General features: G+C 38.9%; 1 protein-coding gene and 2 pseudogenes across 1 annotated transcript; 1 reads left to right on the plus strand and 2 right to left on the minus strand.

The window, feature by feature from the left end:
* The window catches only part of LOC130868812 (ubiquitin-like modifier-activating enzyme 1 Y), a 964,755-nt pseudogene that overhangs the window by 850,440 nt on the left and 88,735 nt on the right, over positions 1-25,580 (plus strand).
* Positions 6,470-11,393, minus strand: LOC130868839 (eukaryotic translation initiation factor 2 subunit 3, Y-linked-like). The gene is made up of 12 exons (XM_057760862.1): positions 11,325-11,393; positions 11,042-11,105; positions 10,570-10,697; positions 10,362-10,483; positions 9,920-10,014; positions 9,510-9,668; positions 9,163-9,297; positions 8,871-8,965; positions 8,242-8,386; positions 7,295-7,464; positions 6,853-7,025; positions 6,470-6,533 (listed from the first exon to the last, which is right to left on the minus strand). The coding sequence occupies exons 1-12, from the start codon at positions 11,391-11,393 to the stop codon at positions 6,470-6,472; spliced, it is 1,419 nt and encodes a 472-aa protein (XP_057616845.1).
* On the minus strand, positions 17,211-18,385 carry LOC130868798 (RAC-beta serine/threonine-protein kinase-like; annotated as a pseudogene).

Here is a 25,580-nt window from a genome sequence, read left to right on the forward strand (position 1 = left end):
GATTCTAGATAGGAACTCAGGTTGAGAACTTTTATTAAACTTTCATGGGGTCTGTGGTGGTCTGAATGACAACGTCCTCCATACCCACATGTAAGATCATAAATTTAAATGTTTGGATACCAAGGGGTGACAACATTTGAAAGTATTAGGAGGTGTGGCCTTATTGGAGGAAGTGTCTCTCTGGGGTGGACTTTGAGGTTTCCCTAAACCCATTCTAAGCCCAGAGTCTGACTTTCTGCTGTGTGTGGATCCAGACAGAGAACTCTGTGCTACTTCTCCAGCATCATGTCTGCCTGCTGCCTGTACGCTGTCATGCCCCACCATGATAGCCCTAATTAAATGTTTCCCATTATAAGAGTTGCTGTGGTCATGGTATCAGTTCACAGCAATAGAAACCTAACTAAGACAGAGCCTTTCATTCTAGAAACTAGACTCTTCTCTATCCTGAAAACACTTCACTAGCAATGTTTTCTGAAAGTCTGGTACCAAAAGCAGGCCTCCTTTTGAGAACAGAGTATATTATAAATCCAGGTTGCATGTTTTGTTTTTCTTTTTCTTGGGACTAATCACAATGACGTAATGAAAAATGGGAGAGAAATAGAAGAATTGAATATCTCGCCAAGCTTTAAACATGGCTGGATAATTTAGCCAGGAAGAAAGTTTAAAAGATGCAAAAAGAGTTGGATTTCTGTGGCCAGGGCCAACGTACTGGAGCAATGAACAGAGCAAGCCTGTGTCTCAGTTGTGTTGTTACTGTGCCCAGGAGAACGTATGAAAAAAGGAACTTGGATTTCTGAGGGAAAATAACATTTTCTCTTTTCAAAAGGAAGGCCTACTTGTCTCTACAGACTTTCAGAAAACATAGCTAGTGAAATGCTTGAAGGACATAGGAGATTCTTATGTCTAGAATGAAAGGCTCAATGGAAGTTTAGAAGTCCAGACTTCCATAGAATGAAAGCCTAGGCATGACAGAAAGAGGACTCATTTGGCCAGCATATGAGGGGCTCGACATTACAACCTTAGCACTGAAAAAGTCAAATAAAGCAAAGTCCCCAAACACAAAAGCAAGAATAAAAACCAAAAACAAATAACAAAAAATAAAGGTAGCGGGCCAGTCAAGTCTTCTGGGCGAATATCCAAGGCTGTGAACAGCCATTTAGTGCACTGACATCGGGGAGCACTATATTTTATACAGGACCCGGTGAATGGTGTATTTCTAAAATTGAAACTTTTCAGGAAAACAGTAGTCTTAAAATAAATCGTTTAAATGTTTTTAGTGTTAGAGTAGGAGATATAAGATATCATTTAGAAATAGCTCAAGATTAAGCAAGCCTCCTAACAACACATTTAAGGTCGGAAGAAGAATCAATTGTTCTGAGAATGGAGTTTTAAATATGATAAGATACAGTTTATATTGTCCATAGATTCACTAGAAGCATAATTTATTGACAAACGTTAACTTCATCAGATTTGATGTAAATCCTGTGGCAGTACTTGCAGTATATACAGTCATGGCTCTACGGATGTCCATATCTTAATGTCCAGAATTTTTTTTTAAAGTTATTTATTTATTATGTGTACAATATTCTGTCTGTGTGTCTGCCTGCAGGCCAGAAGAGAGCATACAGATCGCATTTCAGATGGTTGTGAGCCACCATGTGGTTGCTGGGAATTGAACTCAGAGTGGTCCCCTTTTTCCTATTAACCCCACCTTCCAAAAGTCCCACAGTCTCCAAAAACACTGTCTCCAGATGGGAATCAGATGTTCAAACACACGCGTATATGTGGGGTAGCATTTTACTTCCAGAACACAACAGACACTGAGGTTAAGGGCCTTGAATTGTAGTTGACCAACACAAAATGAACTCCGTGTTTTCTTTTGTTTGGGGGGGGTGGTATTTTTTTTTTATCTTATTTTGGTTTTTTTGTTTGTCTGTTTTGATTTTCATTTTGGTTTTTGAGGGGAGGAGTTCACTGATTAGGGAGGTAGGGGATCTGGGAGAGGAGTGGAAAACATGATGAAGACATTATATAAGAAAAAAGTTTTAAAAAGGATTTGAGATGGGAGATGCTTGGGATTATTCAGATGGATTCAACTGAATCAGATGATTCTTTAAAATCAGAAAAAAAATTCCTTGGTTGTAGTCAGTGATAAAGATGGCAGTTGGGGAATGATTCAATGTCCCGTTGCTTGTTCTGAGATGCAGGAAGCTATATTTAAGGAACTGCAGTCTTCCAAGAACTTCGTAAGTGAGGAAATAAATCTTGTACTAGATCCTCCAGAAAGGAATATAGCCCTGCTCACAATGCCTGCTTTAAAATTGGTTAAGACACATGTTGGACTTCTGACCTACAAAACATCAAAATAGTATATTTGTGTGGCTTAATCCACTGCATTTCTAGTGATTTGTTATGGCATCTGTATAAACTAACATAGACTTGCTGTATGGTTTTGAGACATAGATTTTATGTCTCACAAAGGTAATGATTTCTATCTGTCCATCCTGCCTTGGACATATATCAAGTGTTTATAATTCTGCCTAGAAATTAGGCATGAAATATTAGCTGAATTAATTTATTCATTGGTCATTCTATATGAAACTATTCATTAAATACTTAAGCATATATGCATATGTGTTTCTGTGCTTGATATTGTATAGAAATATAAAAACATAAAGGGTAATATTTTTTATTAAAATTCAAGTCAAGAAACTTACATAAGTCTTCTGTAAAAATGGAAGAAGATGGAATGATAGCCTGCTGGTCATATCTGGTCCATTGTCTATATTTTGTAAGTGAACTTTTGTTGAAACACAGTTAAACATTGCAAATGATTTTTAACCTGTTGATGTAGTGCAATATTTTCATTTACTTTTAGTTGTTGATCCAGTTCCAGTTATTTATTTCTGAGAAAAAAAATCCCTTTTTGTTATTATATATTACTGTACATTCTTGCATTTGGTTTGTTAATATTTTGTTAAAGAATGTTGCACATGTTTATGAGAGAGATTAATCTTTATTTTTCTTATTTTAATGCTATAATATAATTTTGACATCTCTTTCTTCTCTTCCCTTCAAACACCAAACACTCCCATGTGTTCCTTCCTGCTCTTTTTCAAATTAATTGTCTCCTTTTTCACTAAAAATCATTGCATATATGCATATATGTATACAAATATATACATATGTATGTATATAATCACTAACATAATTGCTAAAATGTGAGCTGAACAAGCATGACACCAATGGACAGGCCAAAGCTGATCCTTTTACTCTTGATCATTGTTGAAGGAGCTGCGGGCTGTGTTCCTGCCACCCAGCTCCTGGTCGCCTAGCTAGCTTATGCCCCGAAATAACAACACACAAACTGTATTCTTTTAAACACTGCCTGGCCCATTATATCTAGCCTCTTCTCGGCTAATTCTCATGTATTAATTTAGCACATTTCTAATAATCTGCGTAGCACCACTAGGTGTGCTTACCGGGAAAGATTCAGCATGGCTGGCCTGGCGGCTGTCTCCATCGCATCTGCCCTGGGGAGCAGCTGCATGGTGTCTGAGCTCACTTCCTCTTCCTCCCCGCATTCTGTTCTGTTTACTCCACCCACCTATGTTCTAACCTATGAGGGCCAAGCAGTTTCTTTATTAATTAACCAATGACCTTCCTCCATCAAGTGCATTTTCTTCTCTTTAAGTTTAGTTCCTATGAAATGGAACAGTATCTTTTATAAATTAACATTGGTGTGTCAATCCACTGATTTTTATTCCGTTATATTTAAAGTTGATTTGCATGTAGATAACATAATTTGATCTTGTTTTTGTTCTTCTCTTGCAATTTATTTTAATATGTCCACTCAGACCACTGCCACACAAACTGCTTATTGATGTGATTGGAATATGTTCTTTTTTATAAATGTTATTTATTTGCTGCCATTGCTCTTTGTTCTCTTTTTTTATTCTTTCCTCTCACTGCCTTTTAATGTGTTCAGTTGGGAACTTTAAATGATTCTATTTTCTGTCTTTTCATGTCAGTTTTTGTTGTTGTTTATTTATTTGTTAGTTTTTCTCCCAGAGTGTGCAAAGGACAACTAACTTAACTCTTGTTTCAGGTAACTTTATACTATTACATGTGTAGAGTATGTAAATTATGACAATTAATCCTTTTTTTTCATTATCTATATTATTGTTTTCACTCATTTTACTTATATGTAAACATGTATACTAGACAAGATGCATGCACACCTATAAGCCACCCTGATTACCATGACAACTGCCTTGGAAGATGCTGTTGACAACGTCTTCGGGAACGAAGGTCTAATGTGTGTATCTGTGTGTCTGTGTGTGTGTGTATTAACCATTAGCCATTGTCAGGAGCTGGGGGAGACCCCTCCCTCGAGCAGAGAAGAGGCATCGGAATTTGAGGGCTCAGTACCCCCAGGTTCACCGGAGTCTTCACACGGGAGTCGCACCAGCTCTCACATAAACACACGGAGACTTATCCTTACTCATGGATGCCGGACTTGACGCTTGGCTTTTTTAAATATTTATTTATTTATTATACACCTGCAGGCCAGAAGAGGGCACCAGACCTCATTACAGATGGTTGTGAGCCACCATGTGGTTACTGGGAATTGAACTCAGGACCTTTGGAAGAGCAGGGAATGCTCTTAACCTCTGAGCCATCTCTCCAGCCCTAGTTAGATTTTCTTGAATTATCCCATCGGCCCTTGGCCTCAGAAACCCGCAGGACCTGTGCTGTCGTCTCGTGACCCACTGTCCCCTGCCTGCCTCTGCTCAGGGACCTGCAGGACCTGTGGAACACGCAGGACATGTAGAACACTGTGAAACAATAAACCTTAGATTAAAAGAAACAAATGGATGAGAACCACAGCACAGGACAAATTTTTACACGTGAAAACGTCTCCAAACTGAGACAAACAGAAGAAGCAAATATAAGAAGCAGGCACACAGAACACCAAACTGACGCTCTGCTGCAAGTTTATCAATTTTGAGTGGAAAACACAAAACATCTGGAAAAATGAAATATTTTATCTAATGGTTTCATTCTTCTCATGTAGCAAATATTAAAATTTGTACAGATTGATTATGTTAGGCTTTAATTTTTTAAAAAAATTATATTTGAAAAATAGTATTTTTTTTGCTTTGAGGTTGGGGGGCCTTAAGGAATTATCTATAATAAGCGGAGAGCCGAGCGGAGACTAGCAGAGTCGAGAGGAGCCGAGGGGATCCGAGAGGACACGTATGGACCCGAGCGGACCCGAGAGGAGAGAAGAGGAGCCGAGCGGAGCCGAGAGGAACATAGCAAAGTCGAGAGGAGCCCCGGGGAGCATTGCGGAGCCGAGCGGAGCTGAGGGGAGTCGAGCGGAACCGAGGGGAGCCGAGAGGACCCAAGAGGAGCCCTGAGGAGCCCATAGGAGCCGAGCAGAACAGAGAGGAGCCGAAGGGACCCGAGCCTTCTGCCTTTAAACACTGCATGAAAATAAAATAAAAGAAATTCATGACAGCTTACGATTTACAAGCATTGACTGACATTAGAGAGAACCCGTGTTCAGCTCCCAACAACCGCAAACACAATGTCATTCACAACTGTCAACTCCAGCTCCAGGTGATTTGATGCCCTCTTCTGGCCTCCGAGGGAATTGACTGACAAAAACCCATGCAAATAAAACAATTATATATATATGTGTGTGTGTGTGTGTGTGTGTGTGTTTACATTATAAATAAAGGTTCCTATTCGAATATATACTATATTTTATATATTTATATTATATATTAATGTATGTTATATATTTATATACTAAGTTTATAAACGTAATATTCTGATGAGTTTCTGAGGACTTTGGTTTAGATTTATTTAATGTTTTGCCTGCATGTATAAATGTCCCAGATGTATATTTAATGCATGCACAGGCTAGAAAAGAGTGATGAATCCCTTCGACTACACCTAAAATTTTGAGCTGCCCACCCCTTAGAGGTCCCCTCATTTTACACGGATCACATATTAAAAGAAGGTCTGAAAGGATTTATTCGAGCCTGTTAATTTTTCCATCTTGTATTTAAACAAAGTGTTATAAAATGAGGGAAAACTAAAGTTAGCCTTCACGTGTTTATACATGTTCACCGTCCTTCATGCCTGGACATATAAAATAAAACGAATCCTAAGAAAAGCTTTACTGGGAGTTTAATGGTGCAGAGCGAACACAGTCAACTTGGTTTTATTTTTATTTTATTTCCAGGCCAGACAGATGACATTGTAGGCTGACCTGCAGATTAAATACGTCAAGAAGTCTGACGTGACAGATGCCGGTTTCTTCTCATGTAAACTAGAAAAACCCGACAGTTCTGACTCACATAAGCTTTGAAATTATATTGCCTACTTTTAACATGAAAACATCTCTAAGCGTGTTAAGAAACATCAACATATCCTCGTTTCATCCAAACGTGTCATTTTATTCGTCGTCTATGGTCGGCTTGATGGTCACTCCTCTTTTGATCTGGCCCCAGCCTATCAGGCTGAAAAAATAAAATAGAAGAAATCGTTTATTTTTAAATTCGGTTCACATGTTCACTATGCCTGATGTCCAGTTCAGACATGCTCTTAGTATATGTATATATATGTACATATTTATATGTATATATGTACTCATGTACACCATATATGTATATATTTATATGTGCACATATGCGTACATGTATATGTCTACATATGCATACACACATCATATATGTATACATTTATATGTGTATATATGTGTGCATGTATATATACATGTATGTGTATATACACACGCCGTATTTTCTCAATTGGCCTTGACAAAACTGACACACTCACCGCCAGTGTTTCTCCACGCGTCGGCTCAGAGCAATTTTTTCTCCCACTTCTGTGCACACAGGATTGGTGAGGACGATTTTCCCTAAGTCGGCCTTGATGGCGCTGACTCTGCCTCCTGTGGACAAGGATCCTATGTTCACCATGAGCACTTCACTCTTGGACAGCTTCTGAACCTGAGGGAGGGAACATAGTTAAGAGAAAAGGAACTAAAACTTTCTAAAATAAACCAGAGATATAGTTAATCCTGGCCGCACATACAACATACATGGACACGACAATACCACTGTTTTTTAAAATTTAAAGCACCGTCACTTTTCTTTGCCGTGACCTTAAAGGAAATATTTGTTTATTATTTATCCCTTTTGTGATTCTCTTTTAAATAAAAGGAGCTGTGATACCACACAATATTTCATAGCTGTGAAGCCGTTATTAAAGAACTCACCTTGGCGGCTTTTTTGTCTCCCTCTGTGTGCATGCCCAGGAGCCGTCTCAGCAGGAAGTAGGAAATTTCTAATTCTGTGAATATTTCAGGTAGAGTGCCAACAGCACCGAGGACCTGCCCCACCATGCGGTCTGTGCGGCACAACGTCGGGTCGATTTTTGTTCCGACTCCTGATAAAAATGTGGATAGACATACATAATTGTTATTTTATATTTTATTTCTTTAAAATTAATAAGAAATTGAAGGGTTAATTTTAAACAGAGTAGCATAAATCGTACATGCTAAGAACTAGGTTTTTGTCATGTAAATAAAACTAAGTAAGTACATCCAGAGACCTCTACAACTGTTTCTCTGGGACTCACTGCAGATTTCAAACTCATTTTCTACAAAATTTTCTTATACCTCACAGACATACATGTACGCATAACATATCATATAAATACATGTACACATAACGGGTTAAAAGTCACCCTATTCATAAAACTGGAATGTATTCTTCATATGTTCATAAACACGCATTTTATATTGTAAAAGTCAAAGTTTAACTGAATATACATAATCATATATAATATATAAGATATATAATATATAATAGCATATAATATAATACATAATAATATAATGACATATGATATATAATATGTAACATAATTATAACTCAATAATATATGTAACATATAATAATATATAACATATATATTATATACTAATATAATAAGACATATAACTCAATAATATATGTAACATATAATAATATATAACATATATATTATATACTAATATAATAAGACATAATACTATATATCTATATTATACATATATGCCCATTACCAAATTAGATTGTCATACAATTAAACACACACGACCATCTTTGGAATAACACGTCTCCCCTGGAAAGGAACAGAAATCAAGGAAAACACATTTCTCCATCAGAATAAAATCCGCACCGATGAGACCGCCCGGAGCAGCATACTGAAGATCGTTGTGTTCTGCGAACAGTGACACAATCTTGGAGAAGATCGGTTTACACATGAGTTTCCCTTCCATGTCCTTGGAAATGATTCCTGGTCTCATTTCTACTTCCTGGCCCACCTAGAACATGTATGAATGAATTAATGATATCTGGGGGCTACACATGACTTTAACCTGTAAAAATGTCTGAAAAATATGATTAAAACTAAAATATTATCCCTCCTGCTTACAAGGACAATTTTGGACAGTGTAAAAAATATTTTTTAAAACCATTCAATTTAAGTAATTACCCATAACAGACTCCACATGGGAGTCACATGTAACATGTAAATATAATAAAATATTTAGAAAAACTCCAGACAACAATTAAATAAAATTTACTTTTAACCGAGAACAAAACCATAGATTTTAACCAAGCACACATATGGTGTACATACATATACATGTGCAAACACACATACATAAATATTTTTTTAAAAAATATTTAGCAAAACCGCATCAAACAATTCAATAAAACATAGTTTTAAATGAGAACAAAACCATTGATTTTAACTTATTTTTAGGGCGGATGGGGGTCACACTAAAAAGTTAAAACATGATTTACCTTTAATACTCCTTTTAAAATGCTACCACCAGCGACGCCCCCTTTGAGGTCATCAACTTCACAGCCAGGTTTGTTCACATCAAAAGACCGGATGACTGGGGGGGAAACAGCGTGGATGCCGAGCAAACATGCAATAAGCCGGTTAAAAACATGAGATAAACCATTAAAAACATTAAATAAACACATTAAGGAAGAAATCTGTTAAAAACACGAAATAAACATTTAAAAACATGAAATGAACATATTAATAAAAAAATAATCACGATTAGGGGTGGAAAGGCGAATTCCTCACCGATAAGTCGGGGTTCTGAGGTGAAGTCTCTGAGAGGCACCGGAATTTTCTTTACTATATACTCACACACGACTTCAATGTTGTATTTTAACTGAGCAGAAATTGGAATAATAGGAGCTCCTTCCGCTACCGTACCTGAGGGGCAAAATGCGAAATTGTGTTCTACATACAACAAACACACTAAAAAAGCTCCTTAAATACCCCCAGACACCTTAGCTAACAAACAGAAACGATCATCTTCATGGTATTTTCATCTTAAATAACTGTTCCTTAAGAGCATGAGATGACACGTCTACTATGGTGACTCGAACATGCTTACATATCAATTACATATCAAGGCCTCTCACCTTGTACAAACGCCAGGATCTGCTCGTACTGCTCCTTAGCCTGACTTTCCTTTATCAGATCAATTTTATTTTGCAGGATCAGAATGTGTTTCAGCTTCATGATTTCAATGGCGGCCAGGTGCTCAGACGTTTGCGGTTGAGGACAAGACTCGTTACCCGCTAAATCAATTTTTAAAAACACATTTTAACATGTGAAACATGCATGAAGGATTTCTTAATAAAATCAGAAGTTTGTGATTGAGGGTCCCTCATAGCTTTAGGGTCTCTTATAAATAATAATAAGTATAATAAATAAAAACAACAACAACAATAATAATTTAAAGTCTCTCAGGTCCCTCATGGCTTTAGGGTCTTTTTTAAAGGATTCTCAGACTTCACACGGATGGGATCACAACTGTTTCTGATTTTACCTATCAACAGGAGAGCGGCGTCCATCACGGCTGCACCGTTCAGCATGGTTGCCATCAGAATATCATGGCCGGGACAGTCAACAAAGGAGACGTGTCTAATGGGGAAATAATAATAATGATAATGATAATAAATATAATAATAGTAATAAATATAATAATAATAGAAAAATAATCATCAGTATTCAAATAAGATCAATAATAATAATAAATATAACAATAATAATAATAGAAAAATAATCATCAGTCTTCAATAACTCATACTTTTATTTTAATTATTTTATCTTAAAATAATTTAGGCTACTGAATAAACTGTGTCATATGTCTTCGAAAAAAGATGTCATCCCAAATTTTTATCCACACCTTAACAAAAAGAATAACCATCAATTTACATCATAAATTACTTGAAAACTGTAAATATTTCAATAAGCAGTGAGATAATCACCTGACTAGTCTGAAATTCCCTTTGGTTCCTGGAATGTCTGAAGGAAACTCATCAGGTGTGCTACTTCCACAAGATCTGTAACATTCTGGGCGGAGACAACTGGAGTCGTCCAGCTTATAAATCTGAAAGTTTCAGAGGAAATTTTGAATTTGTCTACTGCTGTCATCAACAGTTAGGACAGCAACCACTTCCCAAGTGTATTAGGTACCTTGGCATTCGCATATCCAAGTTTTATGGTGATATTCCTTTCTAGTTCATTTTTGAACCTGACAGTGTGAACACCAGAAATGGCTTTGACAACTGTCGATTTTCCATGAGCAACATGACCAATTGTACCTACAAAAATAAAAAAAAAAAAATGCATATAATTACTCCAAATAGTTTAAGAGACTAGTGAAAACTGTTGACTTTATATTTATTAAATAAATAAATAAATAAAGGCTTGAAAGGTATAGAGAAATGTTGTTTCAAAGAGAAATAAATCAATATATAAATAAATAAAATAATGAATATAATAAATAAAAATAATAAATAAGCAAATAAATGAGCATAATAAATAAATGTAAGCAATAAATAACAAATGAAATAGATATATAAATAAAAATAAATATAAATAGTATATAAATAAGTAAATAAAATAAATAAGTAAAGCTCCTGAATCAAGAAGTGAAAACTCTTACCTATGTTAATGGTGGCCTGTCTGCTGATGACTTCGTGTGAAAGGGGAGTCAACTTGGTCACATCCTGCAAAAAACATTTCAATGGTTTTCCTATCTCCCTGTCCGTACCTCACTTTTTTTTAAAGTGTAAAGAAATTTCTGACGGAAAACGTCATTAATCGCAGTCCCCACGATCAGGTCCAGTAGTGAAATTTTCTGACTTGGAGCTCTAAGAATGTCAGGACGACCTAATCCCAACGCTTTTCTCCACTACACAGACTTTGTTTAAGAAGCGAAATCTCACCAAGGTGGCGAGTTCCTGACGAGAAAGGTGCGGCTGACCGAGAGTCACACCAGCTTCTCCGCCCGCCATCTTCTTCACCGGAGACTGTGGTCAACGTAGTTACGTCACAGAATGCGCAGAATCTCGTGGGCGGGACAGAAAAATGGCGAGAAGAAGGCGGCTAAGGACCCAGCCTGCAAAAAACGGGAATAGAATGTGGGCCTGCTACCTGGATGTCACACTCTGAATGCCTTTCTACACTGATTCTAAGAAACTCAATAAAATAACACGGTACAAACTTTCCATCGGACTTAATAAATATTTGTACAGGCAATACCATGGGCAGCCCCAGTAAAAGCCCCACCTCCAAGGAACCTATTTGAATCAAAACTACTCAACGGTATAAAATGTATTTAGGTCCCGGGTACTAGAATTAATGCTTAAATTCCAAAGGAAATTTCACTTACCTTAATTTATTTTTTTAAAAAAAAACTCACTTGAGTATTGGAATAAGGCAAGATTGGCTAATGGGTCTTCGGTGATCCTTGATAAAGTTTCTGAATCTAAGAAAGCTTATGTAGAGCCGGGGGGTGGTGGCGCACGCCCTTAATCCCAGCACTCGAGAGGCAGAGGCAGGCGGATCTCTGTGAGTTCGAGGCCAGCCTGGTCTACAAAGGGAATTCCAGGACAGGAACCAAAGCTACAGAGAAACCTTGTCTCGAAAATCCAAAAATGAAAGAAAGGAAGGAAGGAAGGAAGGAAGGAAGGAAGGAAGGAAGGAAGGAAGGAAGGAAGAGTAGAATTCAGAACCTTAGAATCCATCAACTAAATATGTACTGGACATGGCTGACAACTTGATATCCAGCCCAGCAGTTGAGAAAAGCAGGTGTAACACTAGCTTTATTGGTGAACACTTAGTTTGCTTGAGAGACCATGCCTCCGAAATGTAAGGTGGAAGAAGTAGGGAAGATTAGTGCAATCAACCTTACAGCTTTATACAAATATGTGTATACACAACATCACATTTATACAGACATATAAGGACACAATTACAAATGGAAGAAAGAAAAAAGAACTATTTGATATTTAATTCCATAGAAAAATCATTCATTGAGAACCTGTTTCTCCTGTTTTAAGCAAAGGGACTTCACTTTCCCAAAGCCATAACTGGGTAAAGAAGCAGAGACACAGATCACTACATGTACGTCTGAAATCATATTTCCAGAATGACACAGCTCTCAGTTCATAGCACTATAACACTCACAATTAGTGTGATATAAAAAATCAAATTCTTCAATTGAAAAATACAAAATTTGTTCCTCACAAAGTAGAGTGGAGGTGGAAATGAAGAGATGTGGATAAGGTGGGGGGAACAGAAGGGCATAACTGAGACCAAGAACTCATTGTGTTTTTAATACCCGATCTCTTTTACATTTGAAAACCACAACTAGAAATCATGATGCCAAGTGAACAAAGTTTTAGTGAGGTATGTAGAAGGAAGCGAGCAGGGCAATCTAGTGTGCCTAGAGTACTAGTAAGACATGAGGAAACCATGCAGAGTAAAGAAGATTCAGATTCTGGTACTGCAGTGGTGTTAAATGTGTGGCTTCCCACTTTTTAGTGTTTATGTATTTAAAAAAACAAACAAAAAACCAAAAAAAAAATTTCCAGTTAGAGATGAGGGTGCAGCCAAAGGATGGATGCTTTTTAGATAGCACATTTGATGGATCTGCTTAAAGTCTATGTTTTTCTCAGATCTTACTGATGGGTTCACCCCACCTCACATTCTCTCCTCTCCAGCCTCACAACCTAGTCCTAAACCAGTCAGGCAGCAGCGTGGAGGACTCACCTGCCTTCTTGTAGGCAAGGGTGATTCTTCCAGAAGGCCCTGATTATGATGTCTCACATTGTAGACAATGAGGAGCCCTGACGTCACCTGCAGTATGTAAGGCCGGGCAGCAGACAGCTCAAGCCAGTTGTCACCAGGCTGTTAAGGTAAGAAGCTCGTTGCTCCCAGATTACTCCAGCTGGCCTGTGCACTCCAACTGCCGATACTCCCTGAACGTGGTGCCTTCTTTCCGAAGAAAGGCGTCGCTAGAGAGCGCCATGAACATCGTATCCATCCTCCTGGGCAGCATTGTATTTGCCTTCATCTTTTACATCCTGGAGAGACTATTTCAGGTAAGTAGTATGTAACATTAAAGTAGCTAAAGGCAAGCACGGCCATGTCTTTGAAAGACTGCCGAAAGAGGAAAGGAACTAAGGGAAGAAGACCAAATAACGCCTTTCCTCTCCACAGAGCCCTGACATTTTAGATGTTTGTCCCACATAAACTTCTCAAGCGCTCACAATTGAATTCAGTAGTTAGGTTAAGAAAATACATGTGTCACTAATAATATGGCAAGTTCCACCGATCCTCTCCCTCACCACAAGAAAACGGGAGAGCTGAACTGGTCTGTTCTTCACCATCAAAGTCTCACCTTAAGAATGGGTCCTTTCTCTTGTCTTCTCTCACTTCTCTGGTGGTATCCTGTGTAAATGTGAATTTCCTGGTGTTGGTCTAAAATAATAAGTGCAGTAATTTATAATAGAATTAATGTCATATGTCAAGGTTACTACTGAGTTTCATAAAGCAAGAACATGGCTGTTCAAGGCAGCCTCCATGCCTTCTTCTTGAATCTTTGCCTGCACAAAACATTGTACCCTTTTCTCAATTTTGTAGTTTGTTTTCAAACTGTTTCCTTTTTGTGTAGAAGCATTTCAATTTCATGTGGTCTTTTTTTATTGATTTTTGAGACTGTTTCCTATGATATTGTAGCTGTGTTCTAAAGTCCTTAAGTGTGTTTCCTATCTTTTACCACACAAAAGTCACTCCCAAGTGTATCAGATACTGACATTTAAAGTCATGACTCCACTTTAAGTGGAGTCAGTTTCTTTTCTTCTTGTATTTCTCCCATTGCACCCCACTCCATCTCACCATGGAGCCAATTTCCTGTTTTTCCTTCCTCAATGGCTTTAGGAACTGCCAAGTTCTCACAAGTATTCTCAGATCCAAATGTGTGTGCATGAATGGTACTTAAAATTCCAAGTGCAATGCCTATCATGAGTATCAAAAACATGTTTGGAGGCTTCTCCTGAACTTCCAAAGGCCAGACATGACAAGGTGGCATCATTTTTCTTTGTGATTATGGAAAACATAGTTGGCATTCAATGTTTCTCTTCTACATAAGCCAATCTATACCATTTGGTAAAATATCTGTTCATAACCAAGTTATCATGAGTAAGATTTTGGAAATTTCTAGTCTGCAAAAAAGCAGTTGTAATTTTTTTTTTTTACAGATAAATGTGAAAAGTTCACCTGAGTCAACCTCTCCTGTACCCCTTGAAAGAAATCCCATTCGGACCACACAGGAACAATGCTGCACATCTCACAGTCAACAACTTCAATCTTGCCATGTTAACATCACACAGTTGTTATCCATGTACAAAAGAATACTAGTTGATCTGAACATCGTGGAAAATGAGCTCGCTAAACTGGAACAACTCCTGTCTATTCAGGACTCACTTGGCTAGTCAAAGACCCACTGTGACAGTTCCAGTAGATACTGACAGTGGAAACAACCAATAAATTCTACTGATTTAGATTCTTGCAAATGAGTTTTTATTTAAAGGAGTAAGGTGACAGTATATGCTTATACACCTAGTATATGCTTATACTTAAAGAATCCTTCCCATGAATTTACGAATATACCTTTCATGGGGAAGGAATTTGAATAACAACACAGGAAAAGCCAGTTCAAACCTTTGGGTATTTGACAGAAAGTTGCATTTAAAAGCTTATAGCTGTGATACAACAATCTGAAGTACATTCTGTTGGAAGAGTTTTGTCCAGTAGATTGCATCATAATACCATAGACATCTACAACTTTGATTAGAGTGCGAGGAATTACACAGGCCTGGTTTCTGTTAGGAAAACAATGGTTTTTATCAATGTTTGTAGCTATTATTGGGCTCCCTATAATTTATATATTTTAGAAATTAAGATATTAAAATTTTTTCATACTTGATTTAATGATGTAAGTCTTTAACTACTCCTAAAGTCAAATACAATTACTTCTATTTCAATTATCCACTACCAAATAAAGTTTTCTTTTTCTAGTTCCTGAGATAGGTTTTCTTTGTAGCTTTGGAACCTCTCCTGAAACTAGCTCTTATAGACCAGGCTGGCCTCGAACTCAGTGAGATCTCTCTGCCTCTGCCTTCTGGGTGCTAAGATTAAAGCCGTTTGTCACCACCACCCTGCTCAACTAAGCTCTTTTAAAAGTCATTTTAAATGTGTGCAATTCTCCCTATAACACAAGTAGAGCCTATAAAAGGGGACCACTCTTTATTTATTATCCCATTTTATTTTTAAATGTGTGTCTTTATTGCTTATACTATACAAATATGAGGAGTAAGGAAAAGACAGTAGGGATGGGAGAGAACTATCAGATAACACACATAAAAATGAAAAAGCAGACGATCCCATACCATCATTACACACCCCTCCCCTACTGTTTTTTTTTTTTTTTTTTTTTTGTAAATGCTTTCTCTGAGGGGTGTAGTGGGAGAGTAAACAAGGAAAACTCAATTCCAAATGCCCAGAGATACTGAGGATGGGGAAGCTTGGCCGCAGCAGCTGGTGGACACCCTCCTCCATTGTACCCCATGGGATCAAACACTCAGGCTGGTGGTGTGAACTGAGCTCACTCACACATGTGCTGCATACAGCTGTGGTCACCTGTATCCCATGAACCTAGATGTTCAATGCTAGGGCAGGGTGCTCACTGGCACCTACCACCGTGACACAGATTCTGATTCACACATTCAACTTAATGCTCCAGAATGGGGGGCTGGATGAGGTGGCACCCATCCCAATGTAACCAGAGACATCTATCCCCATCTCTCTCCCCTTTCAGACTGCAGTCAAGTATTAGGGGCTTATTACTGTCTTGTTGTGAAAAGTGTAACACTCAAGGTTGGCTTCCCTCTGACCCTAGCAGAAAATGAGCCATCCAAACCTGCTGGCACCCAGCGGGAGACAGGGCTGGCTAGAGGGGATCCCTGGTAAGATATACAGCTGTGGACAGGAAGGCTGGGAAGGCTTTTCCTTACTCCTCATATTTGTATAGTACAAGCAATAAAGACACATATTTAAAAATAAAATGGGATAATAAATAAAGAGTGGTCCCCTTTTATAGGCTCTACTTGTGTTATAGGGAGAATTGCACACATTTAAAATGACTTTTAAAAGAACTTAGTTGAGCAGGGTGGTGGTGTTCATCCTGCCCTGTGCAAATCAAGAGAGCAGCTTGGGAAGAAGTGGCAGGTCCAAAAGGCAGCTCCTCGTTCCCCCACCAAGACCCAAGGGCTTGGCTCCACTTTCTATGATGCCAAATCCAGATGCCTGGACTTCCAAAGGCCTCTGTCTGTCCCTGGACATTATGGTTTATCTGCCCCAGGTGAGGTGGTGGCAGATAGGTTGGTTGCTCAGCTAACAGCATACAAGGACTCTAGTGCTGGAGGGGCCAGGATTCATCCAGATGTGGCCTCTTCTGGCTTGCCTCCAAACCCAGGTAAGCACGTGGCTCCCCACATTACCCACTTGGAGGATGTGGTGATATAACTTTTCTTCATCCTCCCAACAGTCCATCCTCCCAATAGCACTCATCTGGGAGCAGAGAGGAGACTGGAAGAGAGGGCTTCCAGGACTGATAAGGCTGGGAAGAGCTGAAGGAGAAACTAGATATGGAAGTGAGGGGCACATGGAAGGGAATAAAAGCCAAAAGGCAAAAGAATTTTTTCTCTAAAAGACACCCAGGCAGTTGATGGCAGCCATGCTTCAGTCCTGTGGTTCCAGAGGGCTGCTCAGTCTCTGGTGCTGGTGGAGTAGGAGAACTGCTGAAGTGCATCTGCTGCTCCAGTTCCAGCAAGCCAGGCTGTCATAGCGTTCCAGGGCTGTGACTGTGATTAACTTGGCGGTGACCTCATCATCAAAGTACCTTGTGTCCACTTCGGACATGACATGAGATTTAAAAGGTGGGCAGGAGCTTTCTCTGTACCACATCCTGCCAGTTGATGTGGAGGAAGAAGCTGTGCTTCATGACCTCCTTTACATCACTGAGACCTCCACCAAGCCTCTGCTTAGGGTCCTTCTTCAGTCCAGCCAACAAGGACTTGGCCTCTATCCAACCATTTCTGGGAAGTAGATCTCTTCCATGCAAATGGCCTCAATGAGGTGCTCAAGATCCTGGTTGTAAAGGGCAGGCGGCCACACATCCTCTATATGACCGCACCCCAGCCCCTCCAGTCCACTGCACAACTGTAGTCATTGTCTTCCTGCTCCTCAGGTGCCAGGAACTTGGGGTACCACAGAAGGTTTTCATGGTGGCCCCCTCACTGATGCCCTCTATGCACAAGCCAAAGCCAGAGATCTTGATGTGCCCAATTTTGTCCAGAATAAGGTTTTGCAGCTTGATGTCACAGTACACCACATTCTTTGAGTTCAATTACTCAAGAGCTGACACGATCTCTGTACCATAAATTGGTACTGATACTCTGTGAAGACTTGCTCCTGAGAGAGATGAAGAATAGCTCACCCCCTCCATCACAAAGTTTGGAAGGCATACTTCAGGATGGTAAGAAAGGGATGCATGATGTTCTGCAGGACCAGCTCTCAGTGAGTGTGGGGGGAAACTTCATCTTTGGCAATGGTGACTTCCTTCCTCAGGATCTCCATGGCATAATAGCAGCCAGTGGCCTTCTCCTGCACTGAGATGACTTTGCCAAAGGTGTCCTTACCTGGGAGTTTGGAATAATAGAGGTCTTTCATGGTCACTTTGACCCATTCCTTGTTGACAACCACCACCATCATCTCAGATGTGGAAGAGTCAGTCATTAGGGGAGCCATACTTTTACGCTATAGCATCCTCACCTGGGTCCCCTACTTCACCTTGTTGGACACCATCTGGATAGCCCATCCACTCTTCAGTCTCTTCTGGAGAGTCAATATGGAAGGTCTTTTCCATGATCATGGTAAACCAGCAAAATCACATACCATGTTATTCATGAAATAGCTGTGGGGTGGCTGGGGCAGGATCGATTTTCTTCAGCTATGGGTAGGTATTTCCTGTTGCAGCTCCTGTGATCTTGCAGAATCTCAGCTGTATTAATCACAAATCCATAGGTGAACCCAGTTCTGAAACAATAGCGGTGTCAGATCTTATCGTGAACCACCACCTTGGAGTAGTTTTACTAGTTACATTAGAATAAAGTTTGAGTATCAATCCTATATAAAATGCAACATGACTGCATTCACAGAATCTAACCTGCACCCAGTACAGTTGTTATTATTTTCTGTTGTTGTTATAATTACCCTGTCAGAAAGCAATTCCAGGAAAAACAAGCTTATTTTAGGTTGCTGTTTCAGAGGGATTGAGTCGATAATCTATCATAATGTAATATATATATATATATATAATATAATAACTATAATATAATATATAATGATATATTATAATATAATATCATCAAATATAAAAACAAGCTTATTTTAGCTTGCTGTTTCAGAGGGATTGAGTCGATAATCTATCATAATGTAATATATATAATATAATATAATATATAATGATATAATCTATTATACATTTGGTATGCGCAGGTCTCTAAATAGTTCCATTTACATCCACAAACAGGAAGCAGAGAGATCACAATCTGGGTAAATATTTATATTCTCAAAGCCTGTCATGTCCAGCAAAGCTGTATCTCCTGGAGGTTCTATAACCTGAAACTCACCACCAGTTGGGGACTGAGTGTTCAAATACCTGAGTCTACAAGGATCATTTTCCACGTAAACCATTGAAGTATGATTTTGTACACTTTCAACTCTTTCTTTTGTACATTTTTTTTTAATTTTTATTAAGCTCTACAATTTTCTCTGCTTTCCCCAGCCTCATCCCTTTCCTTGAACCCTCTCCCAAGGTCCCCATCCTCCTAATTTACTCAGAAGATCTTGTCTTTTTCTACTTCCCATGTAGATTAGAACGATGTGAGTCTCTCTTAGTGTCCTCATTGTTGTCTAGGTTCTCTGGTATTGTGATTTGTTGGCTGTTTTTCTTTGCTCTATGTATAAAAACCATTTATGAGTGAGTCCATATAATAATATTCTTTCTGTGTTTTGATTACCTCACTCAAAATGATGTTTTCTAGCTCCATCCATTTGCTTGCAATATTTTTTTCTGCTGTGTAGTTCTCCAAGGTGTAAATGTACCACATTTTCCTTATTCCTTCTTCTACTGAGGGGCATTTAGGTTGTTTCCAGGTTCTGGCTATGAACATAGTTGAGGACATGTCCTTGTGGCACAATTGAGCATCCTTTGGATATATACCCATAAGTGCTTTTACTGGGTCTTGAGGAAGATTGTTTCAAATTTTCTGAGAAATTGCCAACTGACATCCCAAGGAGCTGTACCAGAATGAATTCTCAACAGCAATGCAGGAGTGGTTCCTTTGCCTCACAATCTTTCTAGCATAAGTTGTCATCAGTGTTTTTGATCTTGGCCATTCTTACACTATAAGATGTAATTTCGAGTTTCAATAGCCAGCCAGCAGCAAGGTAGGCCTTTTGTCTGCAAAGTCCCTGGCCAGCAAGGGCCCTGATCCTGTACCAGATGATCCATCAGAGGGGTTAGTGAGTTCCTGACCTGCGGCAGAAGACTGGGAAATGGAGCATAGACATTCCTCAACTCCCTAAACTTCCTGGTCATTCTGCAGGGGCTTCTCTCCCCGGCTACTGCCTCTCTCTTCCTATCCCATCCCAGCTTGCACTCAGGAACCCCCTCACTTCTTCCTCCCTTCTTTGGGGTAGTAAGATCCCCCAGCTCAGCCTGTTTGGGTGCTGGGACAAGGTGTAAGAGCAACTGGCCAGGAGTTCCTTTGTTTCAATAGCTTGCCTGATGCAAGGTTGGCCTTTTGTCTGTGAGGTCCCTGCCCAGCAAGGGGACCTGAACCTGTACCAGAAGATCCAACGGAGAGCATTTGAAGGAAGAGATGGGCAGGTGCCAATGCAATAATTCCTCCAACAATCTGAAAAACAACATGTTAATACCAGAACCCAGCCACCTTATAACAGGAGGACTTGAACACCCTAATTCAGAGGTAGAAAAAATTGACATTATAAAAGTGATAGAGTCCCTTAAACAGGAGGTGAAAAACTCCCTTAAAGAAATGGATGAGAGCCTGGACTTCCTGCAGGGGCTATACTCCCTGGCTACTGCCTCTCTCTTCCTATCCCACCCAGCTTGCACCCGGAAGCCCCCCCCCCGCCTCCCTCCCTTATTCGGACACATAATATCACACATCTCAGCCTGTTTGGGCGCTGGGACCAAGTCGTAAGGGAAACTGGGCAGACGGGTGTCCCTTTGTCTCAATAGCCTACCTGCAGCAAGCAAGGTAGGCCCTTTGTTTGCGAGCTACCTGGCCAGGAAGGAGCCCTGATTTCAGCACCAGAAGATCCATCAGTGGGCAAGAAGACCTGATCCTGTAAAAGAAGATCCATAGGAGAGCATTCGGAGGAAGAGATGTGCAGGTGCCAATGCAAGAAATCACCCAACAATCTGAAAAACAACATGAAACCACCAGAACCCAGTGACCTCACAACAGGAGGACATGAAGACCTTAATCAAGAAGAAGTAGAAAAAATTGACTTTATGAAAGCAATAGAGTTCTTAAACAACATGTAAAAAACACCCCTATAGAAATGGATGAGAAGTATAACAAAAAGTTTGAAGAAATGAGTAAATACGTAAATAATACCCTGGGAAACCAAGAAAAAATGATCAAACAGGTATTGGAAACAGTTCAAGAATTGAAAGCTGAAATTGAGCAAGGAAGAAAACACAAACTGAGGACCAGCTGGATATAGAAAATCTGGGTCAACGAGCAGAGACTACAGAAACAAGCAGAATCAATAGAATACAAGAGATAGAAGAAAGAATCTCAGATTTTGAAGACAACAGAGAGAAAATTAACGCATTGATCAAAGAAAACAGCAAAACCAACAAATTCTCATCACAAAACATTCAGGAAATATGGGACACAATAAAAAGAACAAACAAGAATAATAGGGATAGAAGAAGGAGAAGAGTCACAGCTCAAAGGCCCAGAAAATATTTTTAACAAAATTATGGAAGAAAACTTTCCCAACATAAAAAAAGATATTCCTTTGAATATTCAAGAAGCATACAGAACATCAAACAGACTGGATCAAAAAAAATCCCCTCGCCATATAATAATCAAAACACAAAATATACAAGTTAAAGAAAGAATATTAAGAGCGGCAAAGAAAAAAGGGCAAGTAACTTATAAAGGTAAACTGATCAGACTTACACCTGACTTCTCTATGGAAACCACGAAAGCCAGAAGGTCCTGGACAGAGGTACTGCAGAAACTAAGAGACCATGGATGCAAACCGAAACTACTATACCTAGCCAAGCTATCTTTCACTATCAATGGAGAAACAAGAATTTCCAGGGTAAGAACAATTTAAATAATATATAGCCACAAATCCAGCCCTACAGAAAGTAATAGAAGAAAAATCACAACCCAAGGAATCCAACATAGCCAACACTGCCTACAATAACTCAGGTTATTAGCAACCCTTCACCAGCAAGACTCAAAGAAGGGAGACACACAAACTCTACTACCAAAAGCAATAGGAATAACCGGAGTAAACAACCACTGGTCATTAATATCACTTAGTATTAGTGGTCTCAATTCACCTATAAAAAGGCACAGACTAAGAGATTGGATACGACAACAGGATCCAACATCATGCTGTTTGCAAGAAACACACCTCAACCACAAAGACAGACATCTACTCAGAGTAAAGGGCTGGGAAAAGGTTTATCAAGCAAATGGTCCTAAGAAAAAGCAGGGGTGGCCATACTAATTTCTAGCAAAACTGACTTCGAACTAAAATCAATCAGAAGAGATCGAGATGGACACTTTATACTCATTACAGGAACAATTCATCAGGATGCAGTCTCAATCCTAAATATCTACGCCCCTAATATAAAAGCACCCACTTACGTAAAAGAAATTACCAAAACTCAAGGCAGACATCAAACCACACACACTAGTAGTAGGAGACTTCAACAAACCTCTCTCTCCAATGAAAAGCTCAATCAGACAGAATCCTGATAGTGAATTAAAAGAATTGTTGGAGGTAATGAAGCAACTGGACTTAACAGACGTTTATAGAACACTCCACCCAAATAGGAAAGAATATACATTATTCTCTGCAGCTCATGGAACCTTCTCAAAAATTGACCACATACTCGGTAACAAAGGAAACCTCCACAGATAAAAAAAATATCAGTGTCCACCTGTGTCTTATCAGATCACCCCAGATTAAAGTTAGAAGGCAACAACAATGCTACCCCCAGAAAGCCAACAAACTCATGGAAACTGAACAGTCAACTACTGAACCACACCTGGGTCAAAAAAGAAATAAAGAATGAAAATGAACAAGATCGACGAACCCCTATCCAAACTAATTAAACGACAGAGAGAGAACACGCAAATAAATAAAATCAGAAAGGAAAAGGGGTACGTAACCACAGACACAGAGAAATTCAGAGAATCATTAGATCTTACTACAAAAGCCTGTATGCCACTACTGGAAATTGCAAAAGAAATGGACATTTTTTAGATAAGTACCATATACCAAAGCTAAAACAAGACCAGGTGAACAATCTAAATAAACATGTTAGTCACGAAGAATTAGAAACTGTTATCAAAAATCTCCCTACCAAAAAAAGCCCAGGACCAGATGGCTTCAATGCAGGATTCTACCAGAACTTCCAGAAGACCTAATCAAAGCTAATACCTATACTCCTTAATGTATTTCACAATATAGAAACAGAAGAGTCATTGCAAAATTCCTTTTATGAAGCTACAGTTATCCTGATACCAAAACCACACAAAGACCCAACCACGAAAGAGAACTACAGGCCTATCTCACTCATGAACATCGACACAAAAATTCTCAATAAAATACTGGCAAGTCGAATCCAAGAAGACATTGGAAAAATTATCCATTATGATCAAGTAGGCTTCATCTCAGAGATGCAGGGCTGGTTCAACATATGCAAAACTATCAATGTAATCCACCATATAAATAAACTGAAAGAAAAAAAAACCATATGATCATTTCATTACATACTGAAAAGGATTCAACAAAATTCAACACCCCTTTATGATGAAGGTCTTGGAGAGATAAGAGATACAAGGGTCATACCTAAATATAATAAAACCTATCTACAGCAAGCCGACAGCTAACATCAATTTAAACGGAGAGAAACTCAGAGCCATTCCAATAAAATCAGGAACAAGACAAGGATGTCCACTCTCTCCATACCTCTTCAATATAGTGCTTGAAGTTCTAGCAATAGCAATAAGACAACATAAGGGGATCAAGTGGATTCGAATTGGAAAGGAAGAAGTTAAGCTTTCGTTATTTGCAGATGATATGATAGTGTACATAAGTGACCCCCAAAACCCCACCAAAGAACTCCTACAGCTGATAAACACCTTTGGTAATGTGACAGGATATAAGATCAACTCCAAAAGATCAGTTGCCCTCCTATACACTAAGGATAAGGAAGCAGAGAGGGAAATCAGAGAAGCATCACCTTTCACGATAGCCACAAATAGCATAAAATATCTTGGGGTAACTCTGAACAAGGAAGTGAAAGATCTATTTGACAAGAACTTTAAGGCATTAAAGAAAGAAATTGAAATTAAAGAGGACACCAGAAAATGGAAGGCTCTCCCTTGCTCTTGGATTGGGAGGATCAACATAGTTAAAATGGCAATTCTACCAAAGGCAATTTATAGATACAATGCAATCCCCATTAAGGTCCCATCAATGTTCTTCACAGATCTTGAGAGGACAATAATCAACTTTATATGGAAAAACAAAAAACCCAGGATAGCCAAAACATCTTATACAATCAAAGATCATCTGGAGGCATTACCATCACTGACTTCAAACTCTATTACAGAGCTACAGTAATGAAAACAGCGTGGTGTTGGCATAAAAACAGAGAAGTCGACCAATGGAATTGAATCAAAGACCCAGATATTAACCCACAAACCTATGAATACCTCATTTTTGATAAAGGAGCTAAAAGTGTACAATGGAAGAAAGAAAGCATCTTCAACAAATGGTGCTGGCACAACTGGATGTCAACCTGTCGTAGAATGAATTTAGACCAATATTTATCACCATGCACAAAACTCAAGCACAAATGAATCAAAGATCTCATTATCTATCTGAACACACTGACCCTGATAGAAAAGAAAGTGGGAAGTACTCTACAACACATGGGCACAAGAGATCGTTTCCTATGTATAACCCCAGCAGCACAGACATTAAGGACATCATTGAATAAATGGGACCTCCTGAGACTGAGAAGCTTCTGTAAAGCAAAGGATCCTGTCACTAAGACAAAAAGGGAACCCACTGACTGGGAGAAGATCTTCACCAACCCCGCAACTGACAAAGGTCTGATCTCCAAAATATATAAAGAACTCAAGAAACTAGACTTTAAAATGATCATTAACCCAATTAAAAAATGGGGCTGAACTGAACAGAGAATTCTCAACAGAAGAAGTTCAAATGGCCAAAAGACACGTAAGGTCATGCTCAACCTCCTTAGCGATCAGGGAAATGCAAATAAAACAACTTTGAGATACCATCTTACACCTGTCAGAATGGCTAAAATCAAATACACCAATGATAGCCTTTGCTGGAGAAGTTGTGGAGAAAGGGGTACCCTCATCTATTGCTGGTGGGAATGCAAACCAGCAAATACTTTCGAAAGTAGTGTGGCAGTTTTTCAGGAAATTTGGGATCCACCTACCCCTGGACCCAGTAATACCACTCTTAGGAATATACCCAAGAGATGCCCTATCATACTACAAAAGGATATGCTCAATTATGTTCATAACAGCATTTTTAGTAATAGCCAGAACCTGGAAACAACCTAGATGCTCTTTAATGGAAGAATGGATGAAGAAAGTGTGGAATATATACATATTAGAGTACTACTCTGCGGTAAAAAACAATGACTTCTTGAATTTTGCATGTCAATGGATGGAAATAGAAAACACTATCCTGATTGAGGTAACCCAGACCCAAAAAGATGAACTTGGGATGCACTCACTCTTAATTAG

Source organism: Chionomys nivalis, chromosome Y, assembly GCF_950005125.1.
Source record: "Chionomys nivalis chromosome Y, mChiNiv1.1, whole genome shotgun sequence".
In the NCBI taxonomy this organism is placed as follows: Eukaryota; Metazoa; Chordata; class Mammalia; order Rodentia; family Cricetidae; genus Chionomys; species Chionomys nivalis.

Bases quoted from the DNA above. Each gene is read 5' to 3' on its own strand.
- LOC130868839 (XM_057760862.1), bottom strand. From the start codon at position 11,393: ATGGCGGGCGGAGAAGCTGGTGTGACTCTCGGTCAGCCGCACCTTTCT. The intron at 11,106-11,324 runs GTGAGATTTCGC...TGTTTTTTGCAG, and splicing joins GTCAGGAACTCGCCACCTTG to GATGTGACCAAGTTGACTCC. The intron at 10,484-10,569 runs GTACCTAATACA...TGAAACTTTCAG, and splicing joins TTGGATATGCGAATGCCAAG to ATTTATAAGCTGGACGACTC.